The sequence below is a fragment of the Littorina saxatilis genome, linkage group LG2 (assembly GCF_037325665.1).
Source record: "Littorina saxatilis isolate snail1 linkage group LG2, US_GU_Lsax_2.0, whole genome shotgun sequence".
Taxonomy (NCBI): domain Eukaryota; kingdom Metazoa; phylum Mollusca; class Gastropoda; order Littorinimorpha; family Littorinidae; genus Littorina; species Littorina saxatilis.
Window position 1 is genome coordinate 98,608,623 of NC_090246.1, and position 15,976 is coordinate 98,624,598.

At 40.9% G+C, this 15,976-nt stretch overlaps 1 protein-coding gene across 1 annotated transcript; it reads right to left on the minus strand.

The window, feature by feature from the left end:
* Positions 1-1,121: 1,121 nt before the first annotated feature.
* Positions 1,122-15,713, minus strand: LOC138960287 (dual specificity calcium/calmodulin-dependent 3',5'-cyclic nucleotide phosphodiesterase 1A-like; the record flags this gene model as incomplete). Its single annotated transcript, XM_070332116.1, is given in 6 exon segments — positions 1,122-9,189; positions 10,631-10,711; positions 11,891-12,106; positions 13,933-14,014; positions 14,692-14,812; positions 15,486-15,713. Coding segments are annotated over 6 exon segments (1,057 nt in total), but the record flags the coding sequence as incomplete, so codon positions are not given.
* Between the last annotated feature and the right edge of the window lie 263 nt (positions 15,714-15,976).

A 15,976-nucleotide genomic window follows, 5' to 3' on the forward strand; every position in this document is an offset into this window, starting at 1 on the left:
ATTTTGCAGTTTTACATAGGTGTCTGTAAGGGAATCTATCATGCAAACTGTCCCACCCTGTATACAGACAGCAACCAGGATGTTCATGTTCGGTATGTGTTCATGCTTTCGTACCATGTCAAGTCCTGAACCCTTTGAGATTGACAAGATGGTTTCAGTGCAAAGGAATGCATCCTCCAAGTTCTACGTTTGGTTTATTAACCAAGTCATTGAAGCGCAAGTTGTTTGGCATAATTGCAAGCTGACAGCGACTCAAACATCTGTGCAGTAAGAAACTTGTGAGTGAGTCGTTGGTCTGTAGATCTTGACGCAGCTGTGAAGGCTTTGTAGAGAAGCCGTCGTCTCTCGTCTCGTCAATCGCCTTGACTTTCAGACCTGACGATTCTGGGCCGCCGCACGTGTTTTTGGGGCAGTCATGGCAAAAGCTGAACGCTGACAGTTGGCTGCCTTGTACATTCGCTCGCAAATTCAAACGTATGTATAAAATCAGCATTTATGACTTAAAGCAAGGACAATGTCTGATGGAGTTTAACAAGAAAAAAGAAAACAAAAAACGTCTTGATAGCCATTTAAAAGACATTTCTTGTGCTGTTCTGTGAAATTACTCATTCGGAAGCCAAAGATATGACCTCATTTTGATCGATTGCAGTAATCTATCATCTACTGCCTAGACATGGGTGCTAGGAATTTTGAAAACAAATGAGTTTAAAGATGCCCGAGTTCACCGTCAATTCAAACATAACAAATACGTCCAGGTTTTTGCTCATTACAAGAGCCTCCTTCCAGCTGGATAAAACTCAACAGCCAAACTGTAATTGTTTTTCGAATACTTGTTTAAAAGACACTATACAGACAACCTGCTAAGTGAATTCTGCAAAGACTGGTCAGGCTGCTGACTTGACGTATATGTCCAAGTGGAAGGATGCACTCATCCCATGCAACAGTCTGGACACATCCGTGGTGCATGACCACGTGACTGACACAAGAAGGAAGGTGGATACTTTTAACTGCAACATATGCCACCATTAAAAACAAAGGTCGTAAAGAACATACAACACGACAAGAAGAAACGAGGGCAAGGGTATACAAACAGACACAAATAAATATTCTGACAACGTGGAGGGATTTAAATGATGAGATTTTATTCCTTCCTTCAGCTCTGTACAGCATCCTTCAATATGTACTCAAGATGTGTGCATAAGAATTATTTTGATTGATATAGCATTCAAAGATAAACAACAAAAGAAACACATAATAAAGTTGTGGATTGAATTCAAAGAATCAGAACAAGTCTCTTGACTGACATAAAACTCAATAGACGTTCTACGACAACTAAGACTAAAAGGTGATACGATGTTAACGATAACTTGTCACTCCCCGCCCTTACATCTCTTCACCTTGTCCCCAGACACCTCTCCTTTATTCTATCGATAACTTGTCACTCCCCGCCCTTACATCTCTTCACCTTGTCCCCTGACACCTCTCCTTTATTCTATCGATAACTTGTCACTCCCCGCCCTTACATCTCTTCACCTTGTCCCCTGACACCTCTCCTTTATTCTATCGATAACTTGTCACTCCCCGCCCTTACATCTCTTCACCTTGTCCCCTGACACCTCTCCTTTATTCTATCGATAACTTGTCACTCCCCGCCCTTACATCTCTTCACCTTGTCCCCTGACACCTCTCCTTTATTCTATCGATAACTTGTCACTCCCCGCCCTTACATCTCTTCACCTTGTCCCCTGACACCTCTCCTTTATTCTATCGATAACTTGTCACTCCCCGCCCTTACATCTCTTCACCTTGTCCCCTGACACGTCTCCTTTATTCTATCGATAACTTGTCACTCCCCGCCCTTACATCTCTTCACCTTGTCCCCTGACACCTCTCCTTTATTCTATCGATAACTTGTCACTCCCCGCCCTTACATCTCTTCACCTTGTCCCCAGACACCTCTCCTTTATTCTATCGATAACGTGTCACTCCCCGCCCTTACATCTCTTCACCTTGTCCCCAGACACCTCTCCTTTATTCTATCGTTCAAAACCTCCCTCTTCTCGGCCACCATCCTGCTTTACCAAAGCTCTCTCCCATGTTGTCCTCGTCTGCTCCAATCCCCCGGCTTGTTTAAAATAATTATCAAACAGCCATGCCGTTAAATACACATTAAAAAAAACCACCCGCCTCAACACCACTTCTCAGAGGAAGACCCCAAAACACTTAGCATCGGACCACAGAGGCGGAACCGAAGAACCTGAACCACACCAGGGGTACCATCCATAAGTCGGCCCAAGGCAGACATGAATTAATGAAGGCCCTTCGTTGCTGACCAACATGCCAGAGGGGGGCGTAAGGTTGGGTTTTAACGTCCTTTCAGCCAATGAGGCTATGCCAAATGCGGGACCGACGGCATAACGGGCAATAAGAAAGTAAGTTAGTTTCAGAAAAAAACCCAGATAAGAACAAATCAGTTAGAAAAAGATAAGATAAGAAAAGAAAAAAATGAGATAAAAATGAGATGGGGTGGGGTGGGGCGGGGCGGTTCTGGACAGGGTAGAGGGAATGTAGGGACAACCCCTTTTTTTTTTCCAATTTGGACACATTCCCCCAATAAAATCAATATCATGCCAATTTTGATAACGCCTTACATTAGTCCCTGGGTCAAACAACAATCATCCATAACACCCCTCATCCACCCCTCCCCCCCTCACCCACTCCAACCCCTCTTCCTCTCCGACGCCTTCTGTGTCCCTCTTAGCCTTCGTGTACATGGCAGTTCCTGTTATGACCCGTACTGTTTCTTTCTCTTACTTCAAACTGCGCAAGATAAGATACATTGAATGAAGTAATAATCTAGAAAGCTACCTGCTAAAACAAAACTGTGCTATTTATCTGTCCTAACGACTTATTTCTTCAAGATCACGTAAACAGTCTCGAGTTTTTGTACAGGGCGTCGTTTTCGTGGAAAACGGACCTACACATGAACAGTGATAATTTTAAATATCGTATAAGGAAGACGAATATTAACAGAAAAAACAGTGAAATCACACACATGATAAAGATCACAGACCTATTCAAAAAGATTGGTGTAAAAGCACTGTCATAATTATAATGCCACCACTATGACCCTGGACGATGAATAATAATAAGCTAAGGCCAAGTCTTATTCATGTTATAACAGTGTTATCGTTAGTGTTATATTGATATCATTAGACATAAATGTGTCTATGCGACAGCACGTTTCGCCCTGCAGTCCGGACTGACGAATGTGTCTATGCAAGATAATTATGTGCATGACAGAAGCTTCGTAGTCGATTTTTAAATACTATTTAACTGGCAAGTGCATCTTTAGCACTGAAGTTACGTCTCAAACGAAAGAAAAAGAAGAAAGAAAGATGTGATCAAAGAACCGACCAAATGACCCTTTTCATTTGCACGTTTCTAGATTTTCCCCAGCTTGCACTGAGAAGACATTGAAGGCTTGTTTTTTAAACGTTCGAACAGAACAGATTCAAATGGTTATGTCCATGAAATATAATGTTGTGTAAACATATTTTGCCTTGGATTATGACCTTTCCGATTCAGTCCAGAGTCAAAGCGGTGGCAATTGTCTTAAGGGTGTTGCCTACTTTGATAGTTCGACACAGGACACCAAGCCTTGAAGCAAAATGGCTGACTTTCAGTTCCCCTACCCTGACCAATTATGACTGTCAGTTCCCCTACCCTGACCAATTATTTCATTCATCAAGTGTATTTTGTGAGACTTTTCCTCTCTCTTGCTTAAAAGGATCGGTTTAGTCACTTTCCTTCAAAGCTAGGAAACACCCTTAAGTAATACGATTAATAAAAGCTAACGGTACGAATAAAAGGCAAATGCATCTTCTACATGCTTGGGTCTCCGCATCTTGATACTAAGATGGAAACGAATTCTGTTGAGATAAAAAGTGAAACATGTACAAAAGACCATTTAAAAGGGTTACAGATTTTTAAATGCACATGTATTATGCAGCATAAATAAGTGATATTTACAAAACAAGATCAACATGTTATCAACAATGTACAGTTATAGGTTCACAGGTTTAAAATGCAAAACAGTGCCGAATTAACTGTTGTATCATTAGGTTACTGTAAACATGAAACTGAATGTGTAATGCGGGTTATTATTTAATATCACATTTAACAGGGATATCCTAGATATAATATATATATGTACTCAACCATTTCAACAACACTCAAGTATAAAAAGAAGGGAAAATAGGAATATGAACATGTCTTGATCAACAATATAAGTCAATTTACTGATCAGACATGAACATCTAGTGTCATTGTATCAGAACGCTTATCATACTGGATATCAGTAGTAGTAGCAGAACAATGTTGCCATGTTTTAAAAATCGAACTAGCAAAAATATGACAGTACAATGTTAAACTAAGACGCTTATCGGCAACAAAGATTACATTCGCTACTGGTAGCTTCAACCACATATTCTTCTGAGACTAATGTATGAGTCAATAATTCTGCTATTTCTTTTAACTAATTTTTTTTTTTAGAAAATGGCATAATGTATACTCTATCTAGAACGTTTTTAAAACAAATCTCTGTTTGTGGTTTACATCTCTAAAGAAAATACTGACGACCACTAACAGACCATATTGATGTTATCCTTGAATAGATCAGTTACTGGAGTTCTGTTTAAAAAAGAACACAGTGCCTTAAAATATCTTTCTCAGTGGCCTGTGTAATAAGTACTCCAAGGCTAAAATGTTACCATAGTACTCTACTCCTGCATACACACCCTGTTTAAGGAGACATAATGATATGAAACAGAAGCTAATAAACTATCCCAATAGTTGTGATCTATAACTCTTTTATAAAAGCATAACACCCAAGATGACAATGCAATGCCTACTAAATATTATGAAATTTAGAATGGTAACATTAGGTAAAGATTTTCGTGACAGTAATGTACTTCTGATTAATATTTAACGTTCTATTTGAGCTTTCCTAAATGAAGTTAATGCTGGTTTTTTTTCCAACTACGGTCTTACCATATCCTTACCCTGATTGTAACATAATTAATACACTATGATTTGTAATGAGATAATTAAAATCGTAGTATTTGAGCAACTTCTCAACACAAAATAACCTGACTGCCATTTCTTAGTAACATTAGGGTTCAAACAAAATGTGAAATGGCTACATATCAAAGCAACATACAACATTTATATCTAAATAACCTGAAATAATCATGGAAAATCCTGATTTATGATCAAACAAGTAAACTTCGTTGGACTGCACACTACATAGACTGGTAGGTCAATAAACAAAAATACACTAGAAAGTCAAATCCAGTGTTCTATATGTATACTTTCAAGTACATTTGAATATAATTACGTTCTTGAGGATAAATAAAGCACAATACAATCACATTACAATGATAGAATGATTCATAACTGTATGTTTTCTACAAAAAAACATGTGAATTAAAATAGGACTTCTCTGCGAGATAAAAATGAACTCCAAGCTTAGATCAGTGTTCTAAATCTAGTGTTTGTTCTTCATGCGTTGACAGAAGTAGAGGCTACTTGCTTTTTATTCGTTTCTAAAATAAACAATCAATTACTTCAGAATTTTCCTCAACACAAGTGGGTTTATGATATGACACTCTGCTGACACATCTTGTCGATGTATGTGACGAGATTGCTTGGGCGTATTGCTAGAGTATTACAGCCCAGAAAGTCAACAAATTGGTGTACTAGCCTTCGGCTACTGATTCTGAACACGTACAAGCCGTAGTGCAAACTTTACTAGCCGAACCAACACATTGTTTTAGCAACTTTACTCGCATTTGGCGAGTAGATGAACATTTGTACTCGCCAGTTACATGTTTGTACTTGCCACTTTTAGGCCTGTATTTGTGTTCGACTCAGTAAAGCCGAAAGGAAATATACTGTTTTTGGATTACTCTTTGGTGTTTGATATATTTACTAAAACCCTCCCGTCAACGTGTGTTAATTGGACCGAAGTAAGTCGTTTTTCTGAGAAAAAACAAGCCCCACCTCGTAGCCAGCTTAAACAGCGGTCCCACAAGCATGGTGTACTAGCCCAAAAAACGTTATACCAATGGTTTCCTGCAAGCCTGCGTATCAAGACCGTTCCTATTAAACTAAAACAATATACCTGGTTGTGTTTACTGCAAGCTACACGTATGCCGGTAAGATTCAAACATGAAGGCGTGATATCACTAGCCACGTGTGCTACAGCATTTTTTCTCCTAAACTCACTTTGTTTGCTTAGTTATGCAAACCATATCATCGTATGAAACAGTAAAACAAAAACATCCTTTTGCTCCATATATTTGATCCACACTTGACAATGTTTTTAAAAACAATATCACCGGTTTAATATCACTACCGATAAAACCGAAATATATCCAAAACGTCTGTGGTGCTTTTATTTTGTAACAATAAGTAAATACTACTTTTCTACAAGTAGAAATAAACCCCAAACCCTTGCAGTGAATTAATTGCTCTTTTGTTCTAAATCCGTTCACGCCTTTGAAGCAATTACGCCTAAGTGAGTAAGTTCTTGCTGTAACAGATCCTGATCATCACGATATATAGTCAGCCGAACTCAAAGGGATAACATGAAACTATCACGATATAACTCGGCATATGCACATAAAACATCATTGTAATGATACACACGTGAGCAATTTCAAACTGAAAAAGTAACCACTGAGCTTTAATGGGTGGGGGGAAACAGATTATTTTCCCTGCTCTCTGGTGAGCGCAGTAGCTGCATAGTCCCAAGAAAGTGATTCAGAATGACTGAAACACACCAACAGAAAAACAAAAGGACAAACGAAGGCATGCAAACAAGATGATACGCAAGTCATTATCGTATGGCAACCGAAGGCAGATTTGAAGCCCAGTGGTGGAGAGAATTGTAAGAACTTGAGAACAGGTAACATCCTTTGGAGATGTCCATCTGAGAAGGTCCTCTAAGCAACGTTATCAACGTTTGTCCCCATCTGCCTTAGAGGTTGTCTCAGCTTGTGGCATACACTTAAAGAGATGTAACAAGAAAAACAAGAAAGAAGAGCATGCCGGTTACCTCACCACGTCACACATGGCAGTTTCTGTATTTCCATTCAGGAACTATAATTCAGTCAGGCAAAGCCATCCACGCAGTCTTATCAGCGTCTGTCCCCATCTGCCTTAGAACTTGTCTCAGCTTGTCACAGGAACTACTTCAGTCAAACACGTTCAATTAGTCAAAGATATTTTGCTGCTTTCACGGATTCGACGACATCCTCTCAAACTATTCTTTGTCCATCCGCGGTAAAGGTCCCTCGTGTTCCTTTTCGATGCATGAAGTCTACTCCACCCAGGAAAGGTTATCACTCTCTGTCTCACCATTCTTTTTGCCCCTAAAAGCCTTTGGCTGTAGAGCCGTTTTCGAAGAAATGTTCCTCCTGCGACACCATTTCTGTCTTCTTTCTGCAGTGGGTACACTCTTCGCACAGTTGTACGTAGTCTTAACAAACATTACATACACATGCGAAGATAAGACAGCAATAAGAAAGAAGAAGAAGAAAACACAGTGAGAGCGAGTTACACAGACACCCATTGCATGTACGCGCAGTTCAAAGTTTGCGTAGAACATCGTAGTTTTAAAGGTATACAGCTCTAAAGCAAGAGTCGCACGAGCACACCAATAACAGCCCGGTTACACAACGCAGTTCAACAGGGTTGACAGTCTGCAGAGCACAGCGCACACAGTACAGGACAGTCCTAGAGTTTCACAGTACCACTTGAACAGGGTCCATGCTGTCTAGCGGAGTACACATTCAAGAGAAGGAGATCAGCTTGTACACGCATGATGTACTGCAGACAGTGACACGAGAGATCCGTATGCTCTCGATAATACAGACGATGCTGTACACGCATCGATGACGTCACGAGTACAGACAAGTACAGCGAGCGTACGGACACACTGATCACAGTAGAACACAGACGTCACGCTCGTCTTTTTTTATTTTTATTTTTCAAAGTAGAGGTCAAAGAAAGACAGCACGGTCAAGGTCAAGCAGAGGTCAAGTTCAAGGACAGCTTCATGGCTGTCTGGTCAGTCTTGCTATCTATCTTTTTTTCTGTTTTTTTAAATATTAGTTTTCATTATCATACTTAATACACTAGAAGAGGTTGTCATGGCTTGACCTTTTAGCAAGCTGCTGTTTGCTTGACTACGATTTATGCTTCCACTTTTATGCCATCACTTCTTCTCCTCAAAGGTTTATGTTAAACGTTCCTCCATTTTGTGTATTATGGCATTGTGTATTTTGCTGGTCGTCACTTCAGTGTGTTTAGCTTTGACTTTCTGGACAGTATTTGTCTGGATCTGAATCATTCTCACTCAATTGTCGCACAGCCTGCCGGAGGTCAGGAAGTACGCCACATACTTTCACCATCGTGTGCGCACGCACCACGGAAACACGTCACCAAACAGATCACCAGCAAGGACAAAACACTGAGCCAGCGCGGATGCACAGGCGCGGCCGCTGAATGGTAGACCAAACAAGACTCACAGCTGAGCGAGGATCATCAAGCTTAACACAGCGACAACAAGAGAAGAGCAGCAGAAGCAACAGGAGGAGGAGAAGGAGAAGACGAAACAGATGACGATCAGTCACTGCAGTCCACAGACCTGAATTAGATACGGAGAATTGTGTATATGTATAGATGCCAGACGGACGCTTTCACACAACAAGACCATGACCGACTGACGTCAGAAGTCAAACAGTTTTGAGAGCTGACACGACAGAGAGCGTGGAGAGGGCTCTCATCATCATCATCACTCCTTACCTTTGACGAGAGGCTTAATACTGATATCTGAGGATGTGGCATTGGCTGCACTTTTAGCCGAGCTACTCGCTGGAACAGCGGCGGACGCTTGCTGTTGCTGTTCTTGCTTGCTGGTGGAGGAGGGTAGCGGGGAGGAGGTGCTACCCCCTGCATTTCTCATGCTGGGTGGTGCTGGTCTCCTGGTGTCATCACCTAGCGAGCTGGCGCTGACAGAGTCTTTGGCAGGCATCTGGGACTGGGCCATGGAGGATTCTGCATCGTCTGTCAGCTCCGAGGGAGACTGGGCGGCGGCTGCGGCGGCTTGGCGCTCCTCTGCATCTGATGGGTAACACACACACATATGATGCAGGTAAGCCAAGCTGATGTGGGTATACTGCGCATGGTCATAGCTCCATGGTTTGCTTTGCTATAATAACTTTGTTTTGAATTTCTTGGACACACACAACTATGATGCAGGTATATATGTCAAGCTGCTTTGGGTATACTGCAAAAGGTCATAGATCCATTGTTTGCTTTGAATTTGCTATAATAACTTTTGTTTCGTTTCTTGGACACGTTCTAGAAATTCAACTGATCCAGACAATATTTTGCTTCATGTACTGTGCGTATAGTAATTGCTTTATCGATTTGCTTTGCTATCGCATCTACTTTTCAGGTCTTGGGCCAGTAATTCTAGTAGTTCAATTAATTGAAAGAAAGTGTTTTGAGGAGAATAGAAAGGCTGGGTTTGTTTGTTACAGTGTTTCAGGTGATTGGTACAAGCATGGTGTCAGTATTTGGTTTGGTATCGTACCTGTTTCAGGTGATTGGTACAAGCATGGTGTCAGTATTTGGTTTGGTATCGTACCTGTTTCAGGTGATTGGTACAAGCATGGTGTCAGTATTTGGTTTGGTATCGTACCTGTTTGTTACAGTGTTTCAGGTGATTGGTACAAGCATGGTGTCAGTATTTGGTTTGGTATCGTACCTGTTTGTTACAGTGTTTCAGGTGATTGGTACAAGCATGGTGTCAGTATTTGGTTTGGTATCGTACCTGTTTGTTACAGTGTTTCAGGTGATTGGTACAAGCATGGTGTCAGTATTTGGTTTGGTATCGTACCTGTTTGTTACAGTGTTTCAGGTGATTGGTACAAGCATGGTGTCAGTATTTGGTTTGGTATCGTACCTGTTTGTTACAGTGTTTCAGGTGATTGGTACAAGCATGGTGTCAGTATTTGGTTTGGTATCGTACCTGTTTGTTACAGTGTTTCAGGTGATTGGTACAAGCATGGTGTCAGTATTTGGTTTGGTATCGTACCTGTTTGTTACAGTGTTTCAGGTGATTGGTACAAGCATGGTGTCAGTATTTGGTTTGGTAGGGTACCTGTATCTACATTCCACGACGAGTCTTAAATACATGGTAACGCTGACAACAGTTTTTAAAGCTTACATTCTTATGACGTACATTCTCTCAAACGGCATACCTGTCTTAAAGTGTCTATGTCAACAATTTCTCCCAATCTCACTAAGTATAACAAAGGACCAGCGAGTCACCATTTCACCATGCCCCTCCCTCTCATCCCCTCCCCCCAACCACCCCCCCCCCTTCCATACACACAGACGTGATTTTCCTCAATCCATACTTACATCTTTTTCACTGGAGTTTTCTCTCTCTCCATAAACCCTCTAGCATTTCTCCAGACCCCTCGAGAAACCCATTAGATGTATTTTCGTCTGTGCTGTGAGAATTCTGACAAAAGTGCATACGCACATCAAATACCTTTCATTGCCTTTTCCTTCCATTTGAGTTTGTTGTTCTGAAGACACTCCACCCACGGTCGTTTCAGTTCGTAGCTGCGGTCTGAAACCATTGTCAGTGTGTTACAACAATGAACAGTCACAACTTACAGTGTACTATATCTACTACACTGTTATAGTTACAACAATGAACAGAGTCACAACCTACAGTGTACTATATCTACTACACTGTTATAGTTACAACAATGAACAGTCACAACCTACAGTGTACTATATCTACTACACTGTTATAGTTACAACAATGAACAGAGTCACAACCTACAGTGTACGATATCTACTACACTGTTATAGTTACAACAATGAACAGTCAGAACCTACAGTGTACGGTATCTACTACACTGTTATAGTTACAACAATGAACAGTCACAACCTACAGTGTACTATATCTACTACACTGTTATAGTTACAACAATGAACAGTCACAACCTACAGTGTACTATATCTACTACACTGTTATAGTTACAATAATGAACAGTCACAACCTACAGTGTACTATATCTACTACACTGTTATAGTTACAACAATGAACAGAGTCACAACCTACAGTGTACTATATCTACTACACTGTTATAGTTACAACAATGAACAGTCACAACCTACAGTGTACGATATCTACTACACTGTTATAGTTACAACAATGAACAGAGTCACAACCTACAGTGTACTATATCTACTTTCTTTCTTTCTTTCTTTATTTGGTGTTTAACGTCGTTTTCAACCACGAAGACTACACTGTTATAGTTACAACAATGAACAGTCACAACCTACAGTGTACTATATCTACTACACTGTTATTGTTACAACAATGAACAGTCACAACCTACAGTGTACTATATCTACTACACTGTTATAGTTTCAACAAGGTAAGGACAATTTGACAGTTTACAGGATGAAACAGAAGTATACCGAAAAGAGAGTTCCGTTAATACTTTCTATATCCTAGAACGGGGAACTATTTTCTCCTATTATTTTGGGTGCAGCAAAGGAGAAGAAGAAGAAGACGAAGAATAAGAATACTCCTGCTCCTTCTCTTTCTCATCATCATCATCATCACCATCACCATCACCATCATCACCACCATCATCATCATAATGATCATTATGATCATGATCATGATCATGATCATGATCATCATCATGATCATCATCATCATCACCACCACCACCATCACCACCACAAACATCATTCTGAACACTCGACAACAAAAGAAGCCAATCCCTACAAGGTGAGACTGGCGTGCGCGGCGTGTTGGATCGTGACAATCCCGAGGTGCTCGTGCTCTTGTCACGCTTGTTTTCACGACTCTCAAACACCTCCTCGGAGATGGCTTCTTCCACGAGGGCCCGGGCACCCTGCTGCTGATGCAGAGGGGTCAGGACTTTCTCCAGCATGTCACCCATTACCTGGAAGCTCGGGTCCACGATGAACTCGATGAAGCCTGAAAAGTATGCGTGAGATAGTGAGCAGACCTGTTTTCAGAGGCCGTGACGAATTGGGCCATGGAGTGAAGACGAAGACTTCAGGGTTAAATATTTCGTTATTGAGTATTAGGGAGTATTGATTTTGTTTTAATTACTAAAATTATCAAATATAAAGTTAGTCTCTTGCTAATATGGTAAGATTTAAATACTTGGTGAAACGTGTGCTTGAAGTTGTCTGTCAATAAATGTTACTCAAATGAAAGTGTACTTCGCAGCTGGAGAAACTGTCATGCTTTTTTACATTTAGTCAAGTTTTGACTAAATGTTTTAACATAGAGGGGGGGAATCGAGACGAGGGTCGTGGTGTATGTGTGTGTGTGTGTCTGTCTGTCTGTCTGTCTGTCTGTCTGTGTGTGTAGAGCTACTGGGCCGATCTTTATGACATTTGACATAAGAGTTCCTGGGTATGATATCCCCGGACGTTTGTTTCATTTTTTCGATATATACCTTTGATGACGTCATATCCGGCTTTTTGTAAACGTTGAGGCGGCACTGTCACACCCTCATTTTTCAATCAAATTGATTGAAATTTTGACAAAGCAATCTTCGACGAAGCCCGGGGTTTGGTATTGCATTTCAGCTTGGTGGCTTAAAAACTCATGAGTGAGTTTGGTCAATAAAAATCGGAAACTTGTAATTAAAATTATTTTTTTATTAAACGATCCAAAAACAATTTCATCTTATTCTTCGTCATTTTCTGATTCCAAAAACATATACATATGTTATATTTGGATTAAAAACAAGCTCTGAAAATTAAAAATATAAATATTATGATCAAAATTAAATTTCCGAAATCGTGTTAAAAACTATTTCATCTTATTCCTTGTCGGTTCCTGATTCCAAAAACATAATAGATATGATATGTTTGGATTAAAAACACGCTCAGAAAGTTAAAACGAAGAGAGGTACAGTAAAGCGTGCTATGAAGCACAGAGCAACCGCTACCGCGCCAAACATGCTCGTCACTTTCACTGCCTTTTGCACTAGCGGCGGACTACGTTCAGTTTCATTCTGTGAGTTCCACAGCTTGACTAAATGTAGTAATTTCGCCTTACGCGACTTGTTTTCATTTCTGATTTCATTTCTTTCATTCGACTGTCGTCTGACCTTGATCGCTGAAGGCCAGGGTGAGAGCTTGTAGTTTGACGTTTATCATATAAGATTTTGCTATGTGCTTTGTTTTCATCTCTCACAATAGACCGGCACGGTTGGCCTAGTGGTAAGGCGTCCGCCCCGTGATCGGAAGGTCGTGGGTTCGAACCCCGGCCGGGTCATACCTAAGACTTTAAAATTGGCAATCTAGTGGCTGCTCCACCTGGCGTCTGGCATTATGGGGTTAGTGCTAGGACTGGTTGGTCCGGTGTCAGAATAATGTGACTGGGTGAGACATGAAGCCTGTGCTGCGACTTCTGTCTTGTGTGTGGCGCACGTTATATGTCAAAGCAGCACCGCCCTGATATGGCCGCAGCAAACAAACAAACAAACGAACAAATCTCTCACAATTTCAGCATCTCATTGTTGACATCCAAAACTCCATCTCCAGTAATGCCTGTAGTTCTTGAAATTTGTGTTCCTTCAAGTTCTATGCTATTATGACATTTGCAAAACTGTAGACAATTCATTTTAGATAATGTGAACATACTTGCATGTACATGTTCAAAACACCATTAAGGTAACATTAGCTATCATAAGTTTGTATTAGGTTATCAAATATCATCTTTCTTCAATTCAAAAGGTATTGACCATTTAAACACAAAACGAGTATTTTTTTAGGTTTACTTACCGATTTGCGATTCAGCAACCAGGGTGTTCTTTCTATCACAGAGAGGGGAGAAAGGCAAACCTAGTTCCCCTTCACGGTCTCCCTGAAATAAAATTTAGGCGTATTCAATTTATGAGCACTTGCAAACACATTTCCTCCCTTGGCAGTAAACTTGACCAACGTATAGACGATGAGCTGAAGTAAACAGCAATATTAATAAACTTGTTGGGTGTTGCTTTTTAACAAACAAAAACGCTGAGCGTGTGTTACCTAAATTATTGTCTTCCAAAATATAGCGTCCATTAAAGATGCTTAACGAATTTGATTTTGTAACTGTCCTTCTCCTCAGAGGATCAATAATGTATCATTGTTTTATCTGCATGAAGTCAACACACACATTCATACACACGTATTAACATTCAACCATTGAACAACACAAATCGGAGTTGCTTGGGATGAAGCACTACGATCTGTTTTAGACATTTCATTCAACGATTCAGAACTATGGACAGCTTATGAGTACATACTTTCTTTTCCAAAGCGACTGAGAAAAGAACTCACATAAACACTTTTAAAGAGAACATAATCTATCTTGTTTAAACATTTGAACAGAATAGTTGCACAGAGGTAGGAACTTACAACATTTGAACAGAAGTTAGAACATCGATCATTCGAAGCTTACCTGTCTGAAGAACTCTTCTAGTAATAAGAATATTTGCACAGAGGTCGGAACTTAAAACATTTGAACACAAGTTAGAAAATCTATCATTCGAAACTTACCTGTCTGAAGAACTCCTCTAGCAATAAGCCTGTCCACTTCGTGTGCAAATCCCAGTCCTTGGCAGGGTGGCTGATGTCCGCACAGTGCAGAACCAGAGACAGGGCTTTGGACTTCTCGATACTGCAGAACAGTGAAACAGCAGCAATGGTCAATGCTAAATCAGACATTTTAGCAGTCTTTTACGGAAATTCAGGTCCAGGCTCTCGTTTTTGCACTTCTCGTTTGTGTGTTAGCCAGAGTTGTAATTGAGACTGCTGATATCTTTCAATGTATCGATCGGGAAATACTTTTCCGAATGTTTTGTCAACACTTCATCAAAATCAAGCAGGTAAGCGGAAAAGAGAGTCCGAAGAGACCAATCACCACTTCTCCTAATATCACATCTTTAACATCCAAGACCTTGCGGAGGAAAGGAGGCTTAACCATACCAGCTTTGAAGACAGCTTCGAGAGTGAAGTCTGTCTCAGTGACTTTGTCGATATGAGCAGTGGAAAACTGCTTGTTAGGTCAAAGGCAGGCAGTACATGTGTCGGTGTCATAGTTTGACCCGCTGACTTCATTTGCGTGGTACACACACACGTGGAGATATGGGCGGAGGGGCACGAGGCGAACGTGGGTGACATCCAAACGGGTGAGAACAAACCGCGGGGCCTGATTGGTTGAAATCAAAACTAATCTCAATTTCAACCAATCCAACACCGCGGCTGGCTGCCACCGGGTAGGTAACTTTCTCGTTATGGAATGAGTTGTCGCTTTCAGTTTCACGTATGTAGAATAAAACACATGTACTCACTTTTCCGGCATGCTGAGCAGGTTCTTCATGTTCTTGATCTGCTGGAAGTGGAAGGACATGTCTGTGGCGAGGACCATGTCGATCACCAGCGTGCGGAACTCGCGGAACTCCTCCTTGCTGAGGTTGCTGCAGATGTTGTTCTCGTCCTCCTTCAGCATCCTGAAGGCGGAACTGATGTGGTGGTTCTCCAGCACGGCGCGGTCATTGTACAGAATGGCAACCTCGGACCTGCATCAAAGTCAAGTGACAAAGACTTTGAACACGATTTGTTCACGGTCAGTTTATTTTCACTTCACTTGACACTTGAGCGTGTGCTGTTGTTGACTTTGCTTAGTCTTGTTGCTATGTGAGTTTAAGTTGCATTTTTTGGGTATGTTTCTATGTTGGAATTGTAAAGCACATGGAGCTGTTATCGGGACTTGCGCTGTGGAAGAGTGATTTCTTCTTCTTCTTGTTCTTGCTCTTGTTCTTCTTCTTTTTCTTGTTCTTCT